The sequence below is a fragment of the Mizuhopecten yessoensis genome, unplaced genomic scaffold (genome assembly GCF_002113885.1).
Source record: "Mizuhopecten yessoensis strain PY_sf001 unplaced genomic scaffold, ASM211388v2 scaffold941, whole genome shotgun sequence".
Lineage (NCBI taxonomy): Eukaryota > Metazoa > Mollusca > Bivalvia > Pectinida > Pectinidae > Mizuhopecten > Mizuhopecten yessoensis.
The window spans coordinates 36,315-55,965 of NW_018403798.1; the positions used below are offsets into that span (position 1 = coordinate 36,315).

The window sequence follows — 19,651 nt, forward strand, 5'->3', positions numbered from 1 at the left end:
GAATGTGAAAGTCAATCACTGAATGTGAAAGTCAATCACCGAATGTAAAGNTGAGATATATGTAACTAGTACACAAGTACCAAACATGAAGGTCTGTCACCAAACGTGAAATTGAATCAATGAAAGTGAAGGTCAAATACTGAATGTGAAGGTCAATCACTGAATGTGAATGTCAATCACCAAATGTGACGGTCAATCACTGAATGTGAATGTCAATCACCGAATGTGAATGTCAATCACTGAATGTGAATGTCAATCACTGAATGTGAAAGTCAATCACCGAATGTGAAAGTCATTCACCGAATGGGAAAGTCAATCACCGAATGTGAATGTCAATCACCAAATATGACAGTCAATCACTAAATATGATTATCAATCATGAAGTGTCAAACTCAATCTTTCAAGATAAAGATCAACCATCAAAATGAATCTGTATATCAATCAGATTGAAGGTCAGACACCTGTGGTGATGGTAAACCATGAATGGTTAAAATTCTGTGATGCAAACAATTAAACCAAATAAACAACAATTTAAAAGGTCAAAACCCACCATTAATGGATAGCTCAGCTACCTATTGTAAAGTTATCAACCTCAAAGTGAAGGTCAATCACCAAAGTTGAAGGTCAATTAGCCAAGGTAAAGGTTACTCACTTAATATGAAGAGAAATCATTGGTCATGCACAGCAAACAATAATAATAACGAAATAAAATTGTATATATTGTTAACAAACTTCCCATTTTCATATAGTTTGAATACAATGAATACAATGAATTTGAGTTAAAAAAATACCAATTGCATCAATACACAACCTAAATGTTAAAAAGTAATAACCAAAATATTAAATACATATACATTTTCATGAAATAGTAAAGACATATCTATCACAGAATGCTTGAATAGTTAAACATTTAGCAGTACATACAGCCAGTAAAAAGCTTTCTTAGAAAAAACAGATTGCTACTTTTTCTTAATTACAAATCTGTCAGATTTATCTTCCCTCACAACATCTCTTTTAAAGGTACAAACGTATTAATATTCCTTATGACATCTGTGCAATACTATGACTGGTTATAAATAAACTTTGAAAAATATATAGATGAAAATAGAGTATTTGCGTGCATTGATGATCATTGGATTGTTTAAGTGATGTTTTCAGGTTATCAGAACTTCCCTTTAGCAGGAAATTGGTATGTTCCTTGATTGATCTAGGAAAGCCTATTATCAGTGGTAGGGATGAGATATTTGTCAGCAGCAGGATCTTTGTTGGCGTTCAAAAAAGTTGTAGTCAATGAGAAAACTAGCACCTAGCAAGAGAATTTTATCCTGAACATCAAGATCTGTCAAATCTGTAAATAAACAAAAAAAGACAAAACATGGTTACTAGCTGATCAAAGAAAACATCAAAGTAGGTAATTTTTATGTGGAGCAGATTTTAGCGTTATTGGCAAATTTGATATTAGGCAACAAAATAAATTCATCAAAATTTAATCGTGATTTTTCCTGGATTGAACAATATTTCAATACAGACTGCCTTTAATAACATATATACTTTCCTGGGAACAGCTTTTTGTTTATAAATGTAAGCATCTTCACAGGCTGTCAGTATGGCCACCAACATTATAAAATACTTATGCCAATGAGATTGTGTACCTTAGGATATATATAGAGGGTCTTATATACATGAGTGTAAATGCCATATTGAATTTATTGAATGAGTTTAATAAAATTCAATATTACATAGACACTCATGTCAAATTCTATTTATCACATAACATTCATAATTCATAATAGCTTCAAACACAATTATATAATTAATGACAATATAGAAATTTCAAATTCATTTGATTGCAAAAACAACAAAAGTTAACATAAGAAATTGCAGTCAATAAAGTCCACAATTTTGTAATACCAAAGGAATGTGTCCTACAGTTTCGACCAATCGCAGCACTCACTTACACTCTCTGCACCCCTTGAATATACCATGACAAAAAAAAATGAAGGCTCAGTGTGCGGCGCCACCTTGTGGAACAGGCAAGAAGACTAGCGGGTTGGCCGTGCTGCTCCTCTATTAACTTCAATGAACAGGTATTAGCCTAGTGATTGGTCAGTAATTTGTCTTACCTGAGACCAATTGAATAGCTTACTTTGTGCCTTCAATTTGACATATTCTAGTGGTGCTGAGAGCTTAGATGAGCGTAATTAACCCCTGGAGTGTTGAGGATGGTGTTCGGGTGGCTTACAGGTCCTGTAGCTCCAGCATTTGGAGGTACTGAGTTTGAATCCAGGACTTACAATGTACATGGTGTACTTTTCAGATAATATGAAATTTTTTTTAAAATCTTTGTACACTGTTTTTCAGACATTATCAGAACATTTTGGTATAATGTAGAGTTAAGTAAGTAAAGCTTGCTCTGTGTGGGTCCTAATAGAAAACTAATAATGTACAAAAAAAATANGCATTTGGAGGTACTGAGTTTGAATCCAGGACTTACAATGTACATGTTGTACTTTTCAGATAATATGTTTTCTTTTTTTAAATCTTTGTACACTGTTTTTCAGACACTATCAGAACATTTTGGTATAATGCAGAGTTAAGTAAGTGAAGCTTGCTCTGTATGGGTCCTAATAGAAAACTAATTATGTACAATGAAGTTGTTCTTGGTGTCTAATAGAAAACTCACAGTGCAAAATGAAGTTGTTCTTGGTGCCTAATAGAAAACTCATAATGTAAATTGAAGTTGTTCTTGGTGTCTAATAGAAAACTCACAATGTAAAATGAAGTTGTTCTTGGTGCCTAATAGAAAACTCACAATGTAAAATATAGTTGTTCTTGGTGTCTAATAGAAAACTCACAGTGCAAAATGAAGTTGTTCTTGGTGCCTAATAGAAAACTCACAATGTAAAATGATGTTGTTTTTGGTGTCTAATAGAAAACTCACAATGTAAAAAGAAGTTGTTCTTGGTGATAAATAGAAAACTCATAATGTAAATTGAAGTTGTTCTTGGTGCCTAATAGAAAACTCACAATGTAAAATGAAGTTGTTCTTGGTGCCTAATAGAAAACTCACAATGTAAAATGAAGTTGTTCTTGGTGCCTAATAGAAAACTCACAATGTAAAATGAAGTTGTTCTTGGTGTCTAATAGAAAACTCACAATGTAAAATGAAGTTGTTCTTGGTGTCTAATAGAAAACTCACAATGTAAAATGAAGTTGTTCTTGGTGTCTAATAGAAAACTCACAGTGTAAAATGAAGTTGTTCTTGGTGTCTAATAGAAAACTCACAATGTAAATTGAAGTTGTTCTTGGTGTCTAATAGAAAACTCACAATGTAAATTGAAGTTGTTCTTGGTGTCTAATAGAAAAATCATTGTAAATTGAAGTTGTACTTGGTGTCTAACAGAANGTGTCTAATATAAAACTCAGTGTAAAATGAAGTTGTTCTTGGTGCCTAATAGAAAACTCACAGTGTAAAATATAGTTGTTCTTGGTGTCTAATATAAAACTCAGTGTAAAATGAAGTTGTTCTTGGTGCCTAATAGAAAACTCACAGTGTAAAATATAGTTGTTCTTGGTGTCTAACAGATAACTCACAGTGTAAAATATAGTTGTTCTTGGTGTCTAATAGAAAACTCACAGTGTAAAATATAGTTGTTCTTGGTGCCTAACAGAAAACTCACAGTGTAAAATGAAGTTGTTCTCAGTACCACAGCAGTCTTTACTGTTGCCATGACATGCTTTAGTTATCTCAGCTACAGGCTCATCACTATGGCGACCACCAAATATCTAAAACAGAATGAGGATATACAGGTAATCAATTGTTCATAAAAACATGTCTTTTTACTGTAACATGTGATTTTAAGAAAATATTTGAAGCTAGAAATAGTTGAAACTGAAGATGTGGGGACAAAGTGAGAAAAATAAAAAAAATAAAGATGAAATCTGAATCCCAGAATAACCTGGTATATGGCACCTTAGGTTCAATATTAATCATCTAATTTGGTTTTGGCAGTTGCAGCAGATCTTCATTGGGAAACCTAATGGCTCTGCCCCTTGGCCTTCTGGGGGTAAGCCCCTTATTAATTAAGGATTTTGATTCTCATCATATAGGCATCATTTTATGAAATGTTAGTTCAAGTTTCTGAGGAGATATCTTCTGAAGGTTTTGCTCCTTGGGTCCACTTATAGCCTCACCTAGCAGTCCCCTGGGGGACCTTGTTATTGAGTAAATATAATTTTATATATTCTGACCCCCACTTTATAAGAATATTTTTTATGGAGTGTTATCAAAAATCAACAATAATTTTCTGTGAAAATAAATTTTCATGAAGAACCAATTTTTTTTTTGGAAAAAAGAAAAACTCAAAACACATCAATCTGCTCTGTCTCAACAAATCTTCAATGGTTAAAAGATATCAGATGTAATTGATTTACTATTTCATGGGGCTTTATTTGGTAATGTCACTGCATGAAATGATGTCACATCTTAAGGATGTTTGGCATTGGTATGATGATTCTTCAAGTAAAATTTCGCCAAATGTGTTAAGTTAAGATTCTATATTTATCAAATCTGTACACACACACATACCTGTATAGACACACATACCTGAATAGACACATCAGTACAAAGTTTACATAGGCAGCAGGAGAATTCTATATTTATCAAATCTGTACACACACACATACCTGTATAGACACGTCAGCACAAAGTTTACATAGGCAGCAGGAGAATTCTATATGGAAGACAACACGGTCACTATCGTCAATGATCTCGTATCTTGGACAGCAGAACATACGACTGAAAAATGGAGATACATTTGCCTTAAGCAGTTTCACTTGTTCATGAACAATTTTCTCATTCTTGCCTTGCAAGTATATTTTACACTAAGGCTACTGTTGTTGTTTATACTTTATTTCATCTCTGTTATTTTTCATAAAAGTCAGGCAAGGTATGGTTTTCTTCCCAGAATTGATTTATCAAAGCTATAGCCATATAGCCATGATGGAAAAAAAATCCAGTGTGAAATTAGTTTCTGGCAGTGGTACGAGGATGGTTTAAAGCTAGGCTACAAACTAAGTTCTCCAGATTAACAAAGTTCAACATACAGAGATTGTAAAGCAAGTGGATCAATTTCTCAAATGATCTCACACATGCATTAACAGTGACAATAACCACAGCGGAACGACTGCAGATTTAAATTTCGATTTCATACAATTAATTTTCAAGGTGATTGCACCCCCTTACTTTTCTTCAATGCGTCCGATGGGATTTCCTGGCGGGCTCTCAATGGCGAGCTCCTGATGACAGCAACACCACCACCAGCATATTCCGCACGGACATCGTAGGGGGCGCTGCAGTCTCATCACATCCTGCATCTCTGCATTACTGAACTTCATAACGAAACCTCGCATAGCTCCCAGGCATTGGCGTAAATAGCACGCTGAAACTGTTCAGACAAAAATAAAAAATAAAATAGTAAGTATAACACACAATTGTTTTTTGTAATTGTAATTGTTTTATTAAATACCAAAAAAAAACCACATTAACAATGCTGTTATATGTGTGTTGAGAATTAACTTTTGGTAAAATTGAAAACATGAGGCCCATTGGGCCTGTATTGCTTATAATATGCTCTTTAGTTATTTTAGGCAGGAAGTATAAATGTTTCTGCTAATTAAATCGACACCATGCTGGTCATCTAATGTTTTTTTTTAAATCCAAAGAATAAATAAACATTGCTTGGCAAAGACAACAACAGAAACATATGAATGACACTTGGTTAACATTCAACTTGTCAAGTTACATTTAAAATTTAGTCAAAAAAGTCTTTGCAAAACAAAGAACAGGCTCTTTGAGCCATTTTGTATTTTGAGTCAATTAACCCAGTTACAAGCGATCTAACCTACTTATATATGTCACAGAGAAAAAGTAATATTTTTATATCAGTGATGGGCTGATGATTGATTATAATTGAAAATCAATCAGTTTTCCCTTTCCGAATCCTATTATATATATAGAAAATCCCATAATCAATATAATTAGTTCATTTCTAAACATAAACTTGATTTGTTTTACAACATTTATGAAACAAGTTACTTCAACTTATATTAATCAATCTTATTGGCCTATATGTTATCACGCATGGGTTCTTAGTGTGGAAGGAAACCGGAATACCTGGAGAAAACCCCTGTGGTTATAGGCAAGTGACCCCATACCTTTTCACATCTGATTGGGGAATCAAACCCCGGTCTCCTTGGTGAAAAGTGAGTGAGTTATCTAATGGGCCACCCGACCGCCTGACTTCCCTCAGCATAGTATATTGAGTCATTAATTATTAATGAGGGTGAGTCTAATTGGAAAGGGGAGAAGAGGTTAGGCCTATCATGATTTGTGAGAACTTGTCAGTTGATGAGTAACGGTAAAATGGTGATGCGTAACGGTAAAATGGTGATGCGTAGCAACTCAAAATCCATGGGTAATAGTATTGTTACGCTATAACTGGTAGGAAGAACACAGATTAAGATATAAACAAATAAGCATTATTTCGCTGAAGAAATTGAAATACATACACTGGGTGGATAAACACTTTATTGAAGTAAATTTTGTGCATAAATTGTATTGAAGTACATTTTGTGTATACATGTTTTACACCATGTAACACATAGGTACACAAATTAGAGGTACTAACAATTTTGAAAATATTTTAAGATTCTAGTTAATTGCAGTTGTTAATATTGTCAAAATAACTGAAACTGCCAAAAAACCCTTCATATTTACAGATTAAATATAAATATAAACTTCATTTATTTTTGCAACAACTGATTTATCAGTAGATATTTTACCACTGACTAAAATGTCAATTCAATGACGTCACCTACAACATCTTAATGACGTCGGGTTTCAGAACGTCAGCTGGAATATTTTAAACTTAAACTTTTATTTTGATGCAATTTCTTGGCCGGATTGAGAGCAAATAAATGTTGCCCTCGAACTGGTGGTCTTTAGAATAAAGTTATGCCAGATGGGGGTTCAACATGGTATAGGGTTATCTTGTATATGTGCAAAGGTTGGAGAATAAAAGAATCTTCTCTGTCTGGAGTGAGAGACCGAGAAATCTCCAACCTACTGTATCACAATTTGGGGTAAAAGAGAATTTCTGTCACACCCTCAAAGTAGGGGTAGATTTAAGTATTCTCCCACCTTTCACAAGTATGTCTCCTATCTTAGCCAAGAGAGATCAGGTGTTTAACCCATTTATTACTGAACTTTAAAAATATAAAATCAAAAGTTCACATAAAAAGTCAATTAGCTGATAGCATGACTTTTTCTGTGACATGTTACTACTGCATGTCTTTGTTACTTTCAACCTTTGGTATCCTATTCTGACAAAAGATACATGTGCAGATCCTGAATTTGTATTGTACAGTATTGTCTGCCCCTCACCCTTTTGGGAGAGAAATTGAAATTACCCCCTGCCAGACCTGACAAGGCCCAGTCAATGATTTACAGCACCTACAGTTTGAAACAGATATATATATATATCTGGTGATCATGACGGAATTTCCTATTAACTCTTTCACCCCTGAAGATATATTTGTACTCTTCCAATTCAATGATTGGAATAGTTCATAATGTGAGTTCGGGGGGAATGAGTTAAGCGGATGAAACATTTGATATCCAAACCTCTAGCCACACTGGAATGTTATATTAAAAATGATTCCTCCTGTTAAACTGTAGACATGGTTGAAGTTGTACAACTTGTCAATTCTTCATGTATCTCACATTTCATTATCCTAATAAGCGCCCCCATTTAACTGATTCACCCCTGAAATTTCATAATGAACTATTCAAACCTTCGAATTGGAAGAGTTCAAATGTGTCTTCAGGGGTGAATGAGCATCCTGAGCACTAACTACAGTAAATACCGTATATGTACCTTCCTGTGCATAAAGAAAGTGATCTTCATCATCCTCTGTGTTATAGAGACTGTATCGGCAGGGTCGCTGCCAACAGAGAACGGCTGAAAAAACAAACAGTCCCATTAGCCTGCTGTACAGTATTAAGTTTACCATTTATGAAATTAATCTGCAGGTTTGGAGACATTTAACAAAAAGTGGCCTTTCACATCCCACTGCATGATCATAAGAGATGACTAATGGTGAGCGGAGCCTTTAGGCCCTACATGTACAGTGCGAGTGGTTTTATTCTGGGACATTTTCTTTAGGGGAAAAGTAGAGAAAAATGGTGTGTGAAATCCAAATTCGTCTTTTGTTAATTTTGCCTATCACAGGTAATTTCTATGTAAATTATGTTGTTGACCAATGTTAGCTATAATGATAAATTAGCCTTTATTTCAGAGGGCGAAACAGTCAGAAATTAAACTGAAGCGAAAATTTCCCATTATGCAGTGTGTTGCCCTACTTGCTATCATTACCTCTTTCTCTTGCCTGTGTGCATTCTACTTTATCAGTAGCATCTCCCTAATCATCACTGTTTTGCCTATTAATTGTGAGAAAAGTTTGACAAAGTGGATGGAATGCCACAATGTAAAGTTTAAGACATTTAAGTGGGACAACTCTTTAGAATGGCCCTCGAGTGGCCCCATCAGCTGTTATAGGTAAATTAGATGTTGTGAGCATGAATAAAAGCAAATACCAGATAAACTTATCAACCATTTTGAAAATAAGTCTACAATAATGATTACATGGATGACTTTGGTGTCATCTTACAAGTGAGGGACACAAACTATACAATACAACTGGTGATAAATGTTAGAAGGCAAAACTAATTTAGTTTGCAGTGGTACCTACAAATGTATTCACCTGTCTATATGGGATTAATCAGCCTTTCTGAAACATGTTATTGCCATAATTTTGAAATTCACTATTCTATGGAGAAACTATACATTCAGAATCATTGAAGTGCATTCAAAAAGTGTTTGCAATTTTTTTTTAATTCATTAAAATGTGTCAGGTAATAAAACATTGACCAAGTAGTTCATTTGGTAAGTGAAACAGCATAATGGTGGGAGTTCAAATCCTAGGCTGGCACCGTTAAATTTTCACCCTCAGAACATTTTTTGTTGATTTTTTGATTTTATGTTTTGTTTAATTTATCTTTATCATTTTTTTTATAAAAGTTGCACCAGGTCTTGTTTTCCCTTTTACAGAGATAATTTATCAAAGCTTTAGTCAGACTGGAAAAGAGGTTTTCAATGCCTAGTTATATAGCTACATGTACAGTTTCTGGCAGAGGTAGAGTTACACAGCAAATCTTTGTTGTTGTTCCATAATACAGGCTTAAGATCTTTTGAAAATATATGACTTATATAAATCTACCTCAATTCGAAATAAAAATAGAATAGGAAACACATATAATTTATTTGACCTGAGAGCTATTTCCTAAATATTATCAAAACAAATCTTTTGTTGTATTTTTTTTGGTATTTTTTTCCTATACTTCATTCATACACAGAACGATTATAAGGTGCAGTGAAAAATCTGTTACAAGAAAACTGAAGTCCTTAGACCTGAAGTTCTATAAATACATTAAATACTACAGAAATGTAAAGTCAAATCGATACCCCATTTGTAAAAAGTGGTCTAAAATCCTCGTTTGTAAAATCTGTGATATTTCATATTTATGACGTCCCAATGTCAACATTTACTGTTGATTTAACATTGTTTTCCTGTATCCAGCAGCTTACTTTTTCTGTAGGAAGGATTTGAAATGTGCCAAGTCTCTCCCAGAAGAATGCATCCCAAACCATACGGTTGTGCGACAGCTGTTACTCTCATCCCTTTTAGCATTTTTAGACCTTATCAAATAACATTTTGTCATATTTTATGCTCAAAAAACTAAACCAATCAACATAAATGAGAAAACGTGATTACATCCTTCTTTTACTTCAATTGTATGCGTGTACCAGTGACTCGACTGCTGTTGGTCATCGCAATCTTGTTTACATCGGACTGCGCATGTCAAATCTGTCTATCAGGTGTCAGTCAGAAATTCCAGATTTGTTGTCTTACCTTCAGCTACGTCCAAGCATTGCTTAATTATGACTTGTTTGGCTTTGACCAGCTCTTTCAGGCCCTGTGGAAAATCGTCCTTGACCTCTGTTACATCTGTCCCATGACCTTGCAATGATTTTTTACCTTGTGGATTGGCATTATTAGGTTGTCCTGTGACTGTTTCCATGGTAACTGTCAGAGTAGGCAACTTTCAGCTCTTCATATTCCATGTGTAGAATTATTTAAAACTGAAAAAAGTCAAGGATTAGATATCTATAAAAGAGAATTAAAGAAACACATTCAGTAATATATATCACAAGGGACAACATCCACAGAGTGATCAATTGCGAGCTTCTAAACCTCAACAAGAAGGTCCCAATATAGATCTAGGCACTCCATCAAAATCTGAGAACGGGACGGCATTGTGACTAAGATATTTTGCCGATTTACAGGATTCCAGAATTTTGTACCTCCTTGCAATAAGTCTTATTTTTTCTCTGTACATTAGCCCACAGACTTGGATGATCTAATTCCGTTATTAGCCAAAACATTTGGGTTTAGTTCAGACAAATGTGGCAGATTTTAATTGTAAATAGCTAGATTAAGGTCGCCTTCTAGCTTCGAGCTAGAGGGAATTTCCCTTTATATTAGCTCAGTGGTAGAGCCTCCGACTAGTAACCTGGATATCGAGGATTCGATGTACAAAATCAGGACATTACCCAAAACGGGACACTTGTGGGAAAATGGCCCAAGAAACTGTCATTCAACGCAAAGAAGTACTTTTATGTATACAGTTTTCATTTGATAAAACTTTTCATGATGATTAAACTGTATTAATTAAGCTTTATTGGCTGTTGATTTTTGTTACATGGACAAAGGTAAGAATAATTACCAAAACAAGACTTTCCTGATTTACATGCTGAGCCACGCTATTTATTTGAATATCATTCTCCGAAGTCTGTTTTATCAAAACTAATGCTAGTTAAGAGAAGAAATTTAATCAAAACCTTCGTCGACTCTAAAATATTTCAACTAGATGCATATTTTCTGTCGATATTGATCGTTTATCCTCAAATATTTTCCAAAAAACAGGAAGTGTCCCTTTCAGGGTACAGTAACGCCAGTGCAAGGGCCTACATTTTTGGAACTGAAAGTATGGTATAAAGAACATTGATATTTATCTTAAAAGTGACCCGATTTGGGAACAGTGACGTTAGTCGGATGCTCTACCACTACATGAGCTAAAGGGAAATTCCCTCTAGCTCGAAGGCGACCTTAATCCTTATAATGTACACTTCAACTTCAACAGGATACTCTAAAACGTTCAATATACTGAACATTATTTAGAGGCATCAGAGAGATCGGTTAAAAACATGTATTTTTATTTTTTATTTTTAGAACTATATGAAACCCCCCCCCCCCTTTTTAAATGTGTTCGCCCTGAAACACCACAACCCAGGTTCTAACTCCCTGTCACCACAGGAAGTGCCACAGACACCATTTGTAACAGGAAAGAGAATAGTGTGCTTCCACCAGGGATCCCGGTGTCAGGTCGTTTCGGTAACAAGTCGTTTCGGTAACAAGACGGAAGTCGTTTCGGGACCTTTTTCCGGGTAGTTTCGAGAGTGTCAAAAGTCGTTTCGGGACATATCGATTATTTTCTACTGTTTGTTTAGCACAAGTGTTTATGTTTGTTTTGTTTACTTTTTAATTGAGTAGTTTTCAAAACTTCAGCAAAACAAACAGTAAGGAGCTCTTTGATTTCATAATTTTAACTTACAAAAAAAAACGTTTGGAGATGCTCCGAGTACCTCAGTGAGGAGATCACTGTTTTCATAGTTTCAACAATGAGGGTTACAAAAACACACCCTACTAGTCTACATTGTAAAATTTGATACTTTTTATATGCAGAATTTACTGTCAAATTAGCATTCTGTAAAAAGGGAAACTTGATCAAGTTGGCCACATTATTAGGGAAAAGAGTAAAACGAAAACATATTATAAAGGTATCAAACAAGGAACCTTAAATAACCAATAAAATTATGTAAAAATAATTGATTGATTAGTTGATATTGACCGCGCGTTCGGTTCGGTACTTGGTGTTCGTTCCTCTCTAATTAATAATGGGATTAGTTTAATCAAATTAACAACATGTTGTCAATCAGATTAATGTTGGCAGGTAACCCCTCAAGCAATCTAAGCGTGGCGCTAATTGGCAAAACTAAATCCCAAGCACGGGTAGGTCGAAGCCGCCATATGCGTACTCTTGTGTACACATAAATCGTGACGACATTGCTGAAAGGCTACGACGAAAGCTGTGTTTACACAGATTTTTACGAAACGGGAAAGAGAAATGTAACTTGTAACATTCATTTATATTTTGATTATATTTTCTATATGTCCCGAAACGACTTGAGTAAGTCCCGAAACGACTTAATACTCCCGAAACCACTTGATACCGAAAAGACTAGCATTCGCATGTTACATGTAATATTAATACCCAGCCTCCTCTGCCACGGCCACTGTCAATCATTTGTACAGCACTGACCCTCTGTGTTCTATATGCATCTAATTCAGTATGATTATGAACTTGGTTCAATTTTGAACGTCCACTAGGTGCGCAGCTGGACTTGCTCAGTGCTCCGATCCGGCCCTGTCAAATCTGATTTGTGTAACAAGGGATCCCGAATGCTAGTCTTTTCGGTATCAAGTGGTTTCGCAATATTTACCTTTGAGTTTGTTAATCATAAATATGTAGAAAGATGACCTACCGAACGCTATCGAATATCTCTCTGTTTTTAAATTAATACTAAATTGAACGTCAACTCCATTTCGTTCACAGACATGTCCTGGTTTAGGTATTCTTACCAGAAATCACAACGGCTTTCATTCCACACACAAAACCGGAAATAAACAAACGGGGATATGGAGATACTAATTACAACGCGGTAGAGCTCCGGAGAAACCGACAGAGCGCCTCAATCTCTACCCAGAGTGCCGACGGTAACGGCTAAATGCCAAGAATCTTGGTAAAATCTTAAAAATATAATTTAGCTAAAACCAATCTAATTCCGTGCTAAAACTAATTTACATTTGAGTCTTTCAGCAATGTTTTACATTTATATCCTTTTAGATTAAAATTTCACTTCTCCAAAATGTCATTGTAATATATTCATTAGGAATTAATTTTGGGTGTTGCCCAAAATTTGTAACTCAGAAAAAGACAAATTTTAGCACTTATCTAGAACTAATAAATTAGAACTGTCATGTCGGTTGTTCATGTATACTACTTTCTGGCACCCCAAAATATATCGAACTTAATTATTTCTGAGATTGTGACAATTATGATTTCCCTGCCGAGCGGAGCGATGCAAATTGTCAAACAGATCGAGTGAGAGATAGAATAGTTTTCTGAGTTTGCAGTATTATTCCAGGTTATATTTTATAACGTAGAGTATTTATATTTCATGACAGTGGAGCGAGTTTGCAAAACAAATTGTTTCACGAATTTTCGAGTAAGTTATATCAAATGTTATTCGATCTAGTTTATCAAAAGTTCCCATAAATGCATCAAATTTGAGTCGGCTCTCAAATGCCGAGCCAGTGTGTCAAGATACCGAGTTAGTATCGAAATATAAATGAGACCCGAATGCGCTTCTGCACATACGACATACCTGCTAGGATTTATTGGAATGAATCTACATTTACTTAGAATAGAATCTCGGTGATACTGGTATGTTGATACCGGTCTGCCTGGGACGATACAGATACCGGCTTTTGTAACAAAAGTTAAGGTGCTGTTATCACCAACAAATGATAAATACATACCACAAAGGATATGAATGGGCAAAGAAATAGGGGATTAACTTCATGACAAATTTAAAGCCTTACGTAAGAAATTAAGTACAGGTCTATTTAAAAAAAAAATCATAGTAAATGATCTTACACTTTGGCATGTCTGATATAGGTTTGAGCCGCACAATTCTGTCTGATATCAACTAAAAAAACATTAGCTCGACATGATATGCAACCTTTCTGCAGACTAAACTCGTATGGTTACTTGTAAATCAGCTGTAAACCTGATGGGCGCGTTCTATGGAGGCATCTGAGCGTTTGAACTGAGTGGGAAATTTAAGAAATAAGCATGTTCATGTAAAAGACTTTTTAAAAATGGCCGCCACGAAAGATTTAATGAGCAGACGTCCGAATCAAAATTGAAAATTCTCCAGAAGTAAGGATGTCCCATATAGGACTCATGAAGATATTTTCACTGTAAAAGTTGTTCTGTTGTAAAAGCTAAGGAATATGAGGGGAAATACTGCCTTACTGGCGGGCTAGCTTTTCCAGTGATGGGGTATAACCCGGGAACTCGCTCACTAGTTCAGCAACGTCAGACGTGGTTAGTAGTTGGATGGGTGACCACCCGCACGTTACATTTGATGTTAGCGGTGGGATCTGTGGTCATGTAAGGCCAGTTACCTGTGGTTAGGGAAAGTGCATTAATACACAGAGATGATCCAGACCTACGTGATTACCCAGGCCAAGTCTCGGGACGAGACTACTCGGTGGGGGGATAGTGTAACCGCTAAGGAATAGGAGGGGAAATACTGCCTTTACTAGTACTGATAAGCTAGCTTTTCCAGTGATCCTGTATAATACATGCAGGGACCCGCTCACTACTTCAGCAACGGGTAGCGTGGTCAGTAGTTGGATGGGTGACCCCCGCACGTTATACTGCATCCGAAACAGTTGGAATTTTAAAGACATCTCGTTTTGTTATATCTAATTAATATTGTTAACATTATGTTTAATTTATATTAGGACTTAAGGTGTGCAAGACTTCTTGAGACACAGCAGTAGATTCATTATTATTAGGGTTTCCGATCGAGTAACCGGTTAATCGGTCAATTTGGTTATCAAACAATAAACAACAGCAACACATTATATGTTTAACACATGTTCTATCGTAAACGTATTTATACTACAAACATACACGCTTATATTAATTTGCATGATAACGTGGCCAAATATGTAAAATTTTAGACAAGAATGTATTGTAAGATTTAGAAAAGATTTCAACTAGAACGAGTGCATTTATTATAGAATAAGTACCACGAAAGATTTACTCCGAGTGACATACATCCATTCGCGGAATTAACTGATGCAATCTGAGACGTCAGATGAACACACATATGTTAATTTTAAAGTTGTTTCCCGGAGGATGGAACCTAACAACAATCTGGGCAAAATAGCATCGAGAACGCAATGACGACTTCACGTTACCATAGCGTAAAACGGCGCTAAAAAGTTTACAAGCAATTTTTATTTCGATAAGTCGATTTAAGAATTGCATAAAATTGGCGGTTTATAGCTCAAAATGTCTTCTTTTGTAATAGAATTGAAATACAAAACATTATGTCGCATGGACTGAAAACGACCAGGTATGTTAATAAGCTCTTTATGCATCAGAGCATATAGATGGCAATTTCATTTTTTTGTAAACTACAACCACATTAAGATGAAAATATCCGACAATTGTTACATTAAATTTAGTTATAGCTACTTTAAGTTAAACATTTCTATTGATACGACAAGAGTGAATTGTTATGTGTATGATAAATTTGAGAATGTGAAAGATTGTTAACTTTCAAACCTCCTTATAGAGCTAAGTGTCTTGCGCCTCATATATCAAAGCATGATGTGAATAATAACACAGGTATACTTAAATAATATTAGTACACCACATGTCGATGTGTTAAGCAAGAGTCATAATGGGCCTGCATCGCTCACCTGGTATCAATCCCACAACTGTTACCTTAAAAACTGACTTAAAATTAAGCTACAGGCAAAATGTATACATTGCAAGTGTGTCAAGGTCATTTATATGAACAAACTTGATAGTTCTTCATCTGAGAATGCTACTGGTCACCTTTCGCCACCCTTTGCATTTTGGTTATTCGAGAAGAAGTCGTTTGACTTTTTTAATGTATTTGAACCCTATCACATTGGATGTGATTCAGTGCCATTCTTTGTAACAAACTGTTCAAACCTTTCATCCAAGCATGGTTCTGGGTAAACATTATCATCCTAGCCATTTTTATAGAAATGAGAAGTCGTTTCAATTTTGACATACAATGTACTTAACACCTATGAGCTTGAATACGGATGAAGGTCATTCGTTTGAACGAACATGTTAGCCGGACTTGCTCCGGTTTCCCTTTTGTAGAAGTTTTGTATCATAGATAATTGGTAACATGTATTAATAATATAACTTATGCAACATTGTCACTATTTTCTCCCAATCAAAACTAAAGTGGATATTTGTTCTTGTATGTAACGTACATGGTGGGTCGGGTGTCGCAACGGATAGCGCGCTCGTGTTCATGATCACCAGGATGGCCGAATTCGATCCTTGTCACCTGCCCGATCACGTGGATTTTCTCCGGATTCCACATTAAGAATTAAATCGTCTGTGGGCTTCCGTCACGGCACAAACAGAATGATTAAGATAAGCTTGGAAAACTTGTTTGTAACTGATGTAAATGAGATGTTGGTTATACATGTACCGATATATTGTCTGAATTCGTGTTCCATCCTGAAACATCGGGTCGAATTTCAAATTTTGTAACAGTCACCAAGGTTTGACCGGTAATTAAGTATGCCATATAAAATTAAACAGTTTCTTTCTCACTAGTTATAAATCATTACACGGTGTGAAAAAGTAATGCGTTCCTGAAAAAGGGCGTTAAAGCTCGTGTTGGTGGTCTAGAAAATCGTTGTTGATTTCGACATAAACTTTAGGTGTGGAGGAAGTGCATTTGGTTTTTTTTCTGATGAAGCGTTTTTGTCTCAGAGGTCAACTTCAGGTTTTTAGTAGGGGTCAAATTTAAAAAGTTCTATTTTGGGTAACAACCCCTAAAAAACTTCTTTTCAAGTCCTACGAGGCATATAGTCTTGCTAATTGATCTGTTTAAGGCTTAGACGTTTGGCTATCAGGTTAAAAAAAATAGTTGACTTTGATAAACTTCGAAGGCCATAGAGGTCAAATGTTTAAAAGAGTAAACATTTCTTCAAACGAGAATGTTTCGAAATTCGTTTTAGGCATTTTTATCATATTCTTATATGATGTGGAAGACGCTCATGTGCAATTTTTTCTCGGTATTTTTGTGTGTGTCAAAGGTCAACTTTCGGTTTTCGATAAGGGTCAACTTCGAAAGTGCTATATCAAGGTAACACCTTTGAAAAACTTCTTAAGTGCTACAAAGTCCAGAGTATTGACATTTGGTATGCTACAAGCTAAAGAGATTGGCTATCAAGTTTGAAAAATGATTGACATTGATCAACTTTCAAGGTCGCAAGGGTCAAGCATGTCAAAATACTTAATTTTAAGCTACCTCTCCCAAAAAAGGAAGAGGTCTAGGTTCATGATATTTGACAAAGAGCATTCACGAATGAAAGGCTTTAATGCGATTTCAATGAATGACCACTACATAAATAGAATGTGATTTTAACAGTTTAAAACCATCTTTAAGTTATTCAAGAATTTTATAATTGTGCATCAGTACTTTCAGTACTTTCAGTACTTTCAGTACTTTGATTCATGCTATAGGTTTAACACACACTTGTAATGTAATGACGTTATAAGGTTAGTAACTTAAGTGTATCACGTGTACACGTCGTTACGTCAAAGGTTCCGATTCACCAGGTAGAATGATGGGAGCGATGAGCTGGACTCGATATGTCGGTGTTGGTCTGTTGTTTGCGATCTCGTGGTCAGCTAGCACGGCGGACGAAGGTATGTATAACACAATGTAAACTCTCTCCCAGCTAGCTGAGTGGGTGTCGGCCACGCTAGCTTGCAAGGTATATCTTCTCAAACTTAACTATGAAGTACGATTTGAGTTTTATTTAACACGGTTTTGCCTGAGACCGACACCACCTACTGTGTACTGTAAGGCTACAAATGTTTTCTTTTAACCAGCCTCGCCACGTTTGCTACTTACAAATGAATAACACACCGTTGTCATTTCATATTCGCGATGGTCCTACAAAACCACACCCCATAACGAGTTCGAATTGACGTCCATGAAATGTAAATAAAAAATCCTCTTGAGATATTGAAAATCTTAAGTTAGTCTTAGAAATCTGAATCGTATCTCCAACTATTAAGAGTTCTTATGTGCATTACACTGGCAAAACGTACGTACAGTTACGAAATAAATAACTTAAACTAAATTTTCCTTTTTTTTCCACCAAAATATATACGACCGTGGTTGAAAAAGGTTTCCTTAACCTCTATTATATAATAGGTAGCTTATCTTTTGGCCCAACTAATATATTTATAAAATTTTGCAATATCATTTGCGATTATTAGAAATTGCTCTAAATCCCTAACAATCGACATAGTTAAAATTGTATAAATATAGGGTCAATAAAATAAATTAAACAGGAAAGGGAAAACACTTTTCGAACCTTGTATATAGTACAGTAGTGGTGTGACTACCTCAACATTACAGTACAGTAAATTGTACAAGAAAGTGTACACTAAGTTATTTTTACTTGTAATGTAATATTTTATCTTTATTTCTTGCATTAGACATTATTGTCATTGTGCTAAATACATTTTCAGTATTTGTAATATGGAAGTGGTACAAAACAAATTCCGACAAGTTACAACAGGCAGCTTTAATACAATTTGTACATAGTAAATACAATCTGTAAACACATGTAGTAAATACAATCTGTAAATACATGTAGTAAATACAATCTGTAAATGCATGTAGTAAATACAATCTGTAAATGCATGTAGTAAATACAATCTGTAAAAACATGTATTAAATACATATAGTAAATACATGTAGTAAATACAATCTGTAAATACATATAGTAAATACAATCTGTAAATGCATGTAGTAAATACAATATGTAAATACATGTAGTAAATACAATATGTAAATACATGTAGTAAATACATGTAGTAAATACATCTAGTAAATACAATCTGTAAATACAATTTGTAAATACATGTAGTAAATACAATCTGTAAATACATGTAGTAAATACAATCTGTAAATACATCTAGTTAATACAATCTGTAAATACATCTAGTTAATACATTCTGTAAATACAATCTGTAAATACATGTTGTAAATACATGTAGTAAATACAATATGTAAATACATGTAGTAAATACATGTAGTAAATACATCTAGTAAATACAATCTGTAAATACAATTTGTAAATACATGTAGTAAATACAATCTGTAAATACATGTAGTAAATACAATCTGTAAATACATGTAGTAAATACAATCTGTAAATACATGTAGTAAATACAATCTGTAAATGCATGTAGTAAATACAATCTGTAAATACATGTATTAAATACATGTAGTATTTACAATCTGTAAATACATGTAGTAAATACAATCTGTAAATACATGTAGTAAATACAATCTGTAAATACATCTAGTTAATACATTCTGTAAATACAATCTGTAAATACATCTAGTTAATACAATCTGTAAATACATGTAGTAAATACAATCTGTAAATGCATGTAGTAAATACAATCTGTAAATAAATGTAGTAAATACAATCTGTAAATGCATGTAGTAAATACAATCTGTAAATACAT

General features: G+C 34.6%; 2 protein-coding genes across 5 annotated transcripts in view; one reads left to right on the forward strand and one right to left on the reverse strand.

The window, feature by feature from the left end:
* Positions 1-57: 57 nt before the first annotated feature.
* The window catches only part of LOC110455706 (phospholipid scramblase 1-like), a 22,223-nt gene continuing 2,629 nt past the window's right edge, over positions 58-19,651 (reverse strand). Inside the window, exons 1-7 of one of the 4 annotated variants that reach the window (XM_021506003.1) lie at positions 12,883-12,951; positions 10,033-10,262; positions 7,938-8,021; positions 5,246-5,447; positions 4,687-4,798; positions 3,681-3,786; positions 58-1,348 (exon numbers count right to left, since the gene is read on the reverse strand). In XM_021506003.1, the coding sequence (XP_021361678.1) occupies positions 1,248-1,348; positions 3,681-3,786; positions 4,687-4,798; positions 5,246-5,447; positions 7,938-8,021; positions 10,033-10,201 (774 nt within the window). In that variant the 5' untranslated portion in view covers positions 10,202-10,262; positions 12,883-12,951 and the 3' untranslated portion in view covers positions 58-1,247. The other 3 variants (XM_021506031.1, XM_021506014.1, XM_021506023.1) reach the window with 3 other exon arrangements.
* Positions 17,654-19,651, forward strand: part of LOC110455699 (acid sphingomyelinase-like phosphodiesterase 3b) — a 20,387-nt gene continuing 18,389 nt past the window's right edge. Inside the window, exon 1 of the mRNA XM_021505990.1 lies at positions 17,654-17,809. Within this exon, the coding sequence (XP_021361665.1) occupies positions 17,725-17,809 (85 nt within the window). The 5' untranslated portion in view covers positions 17,654-17,724. The remainder of the gene's footprint in view (positions 17,810-19,651) is intronic.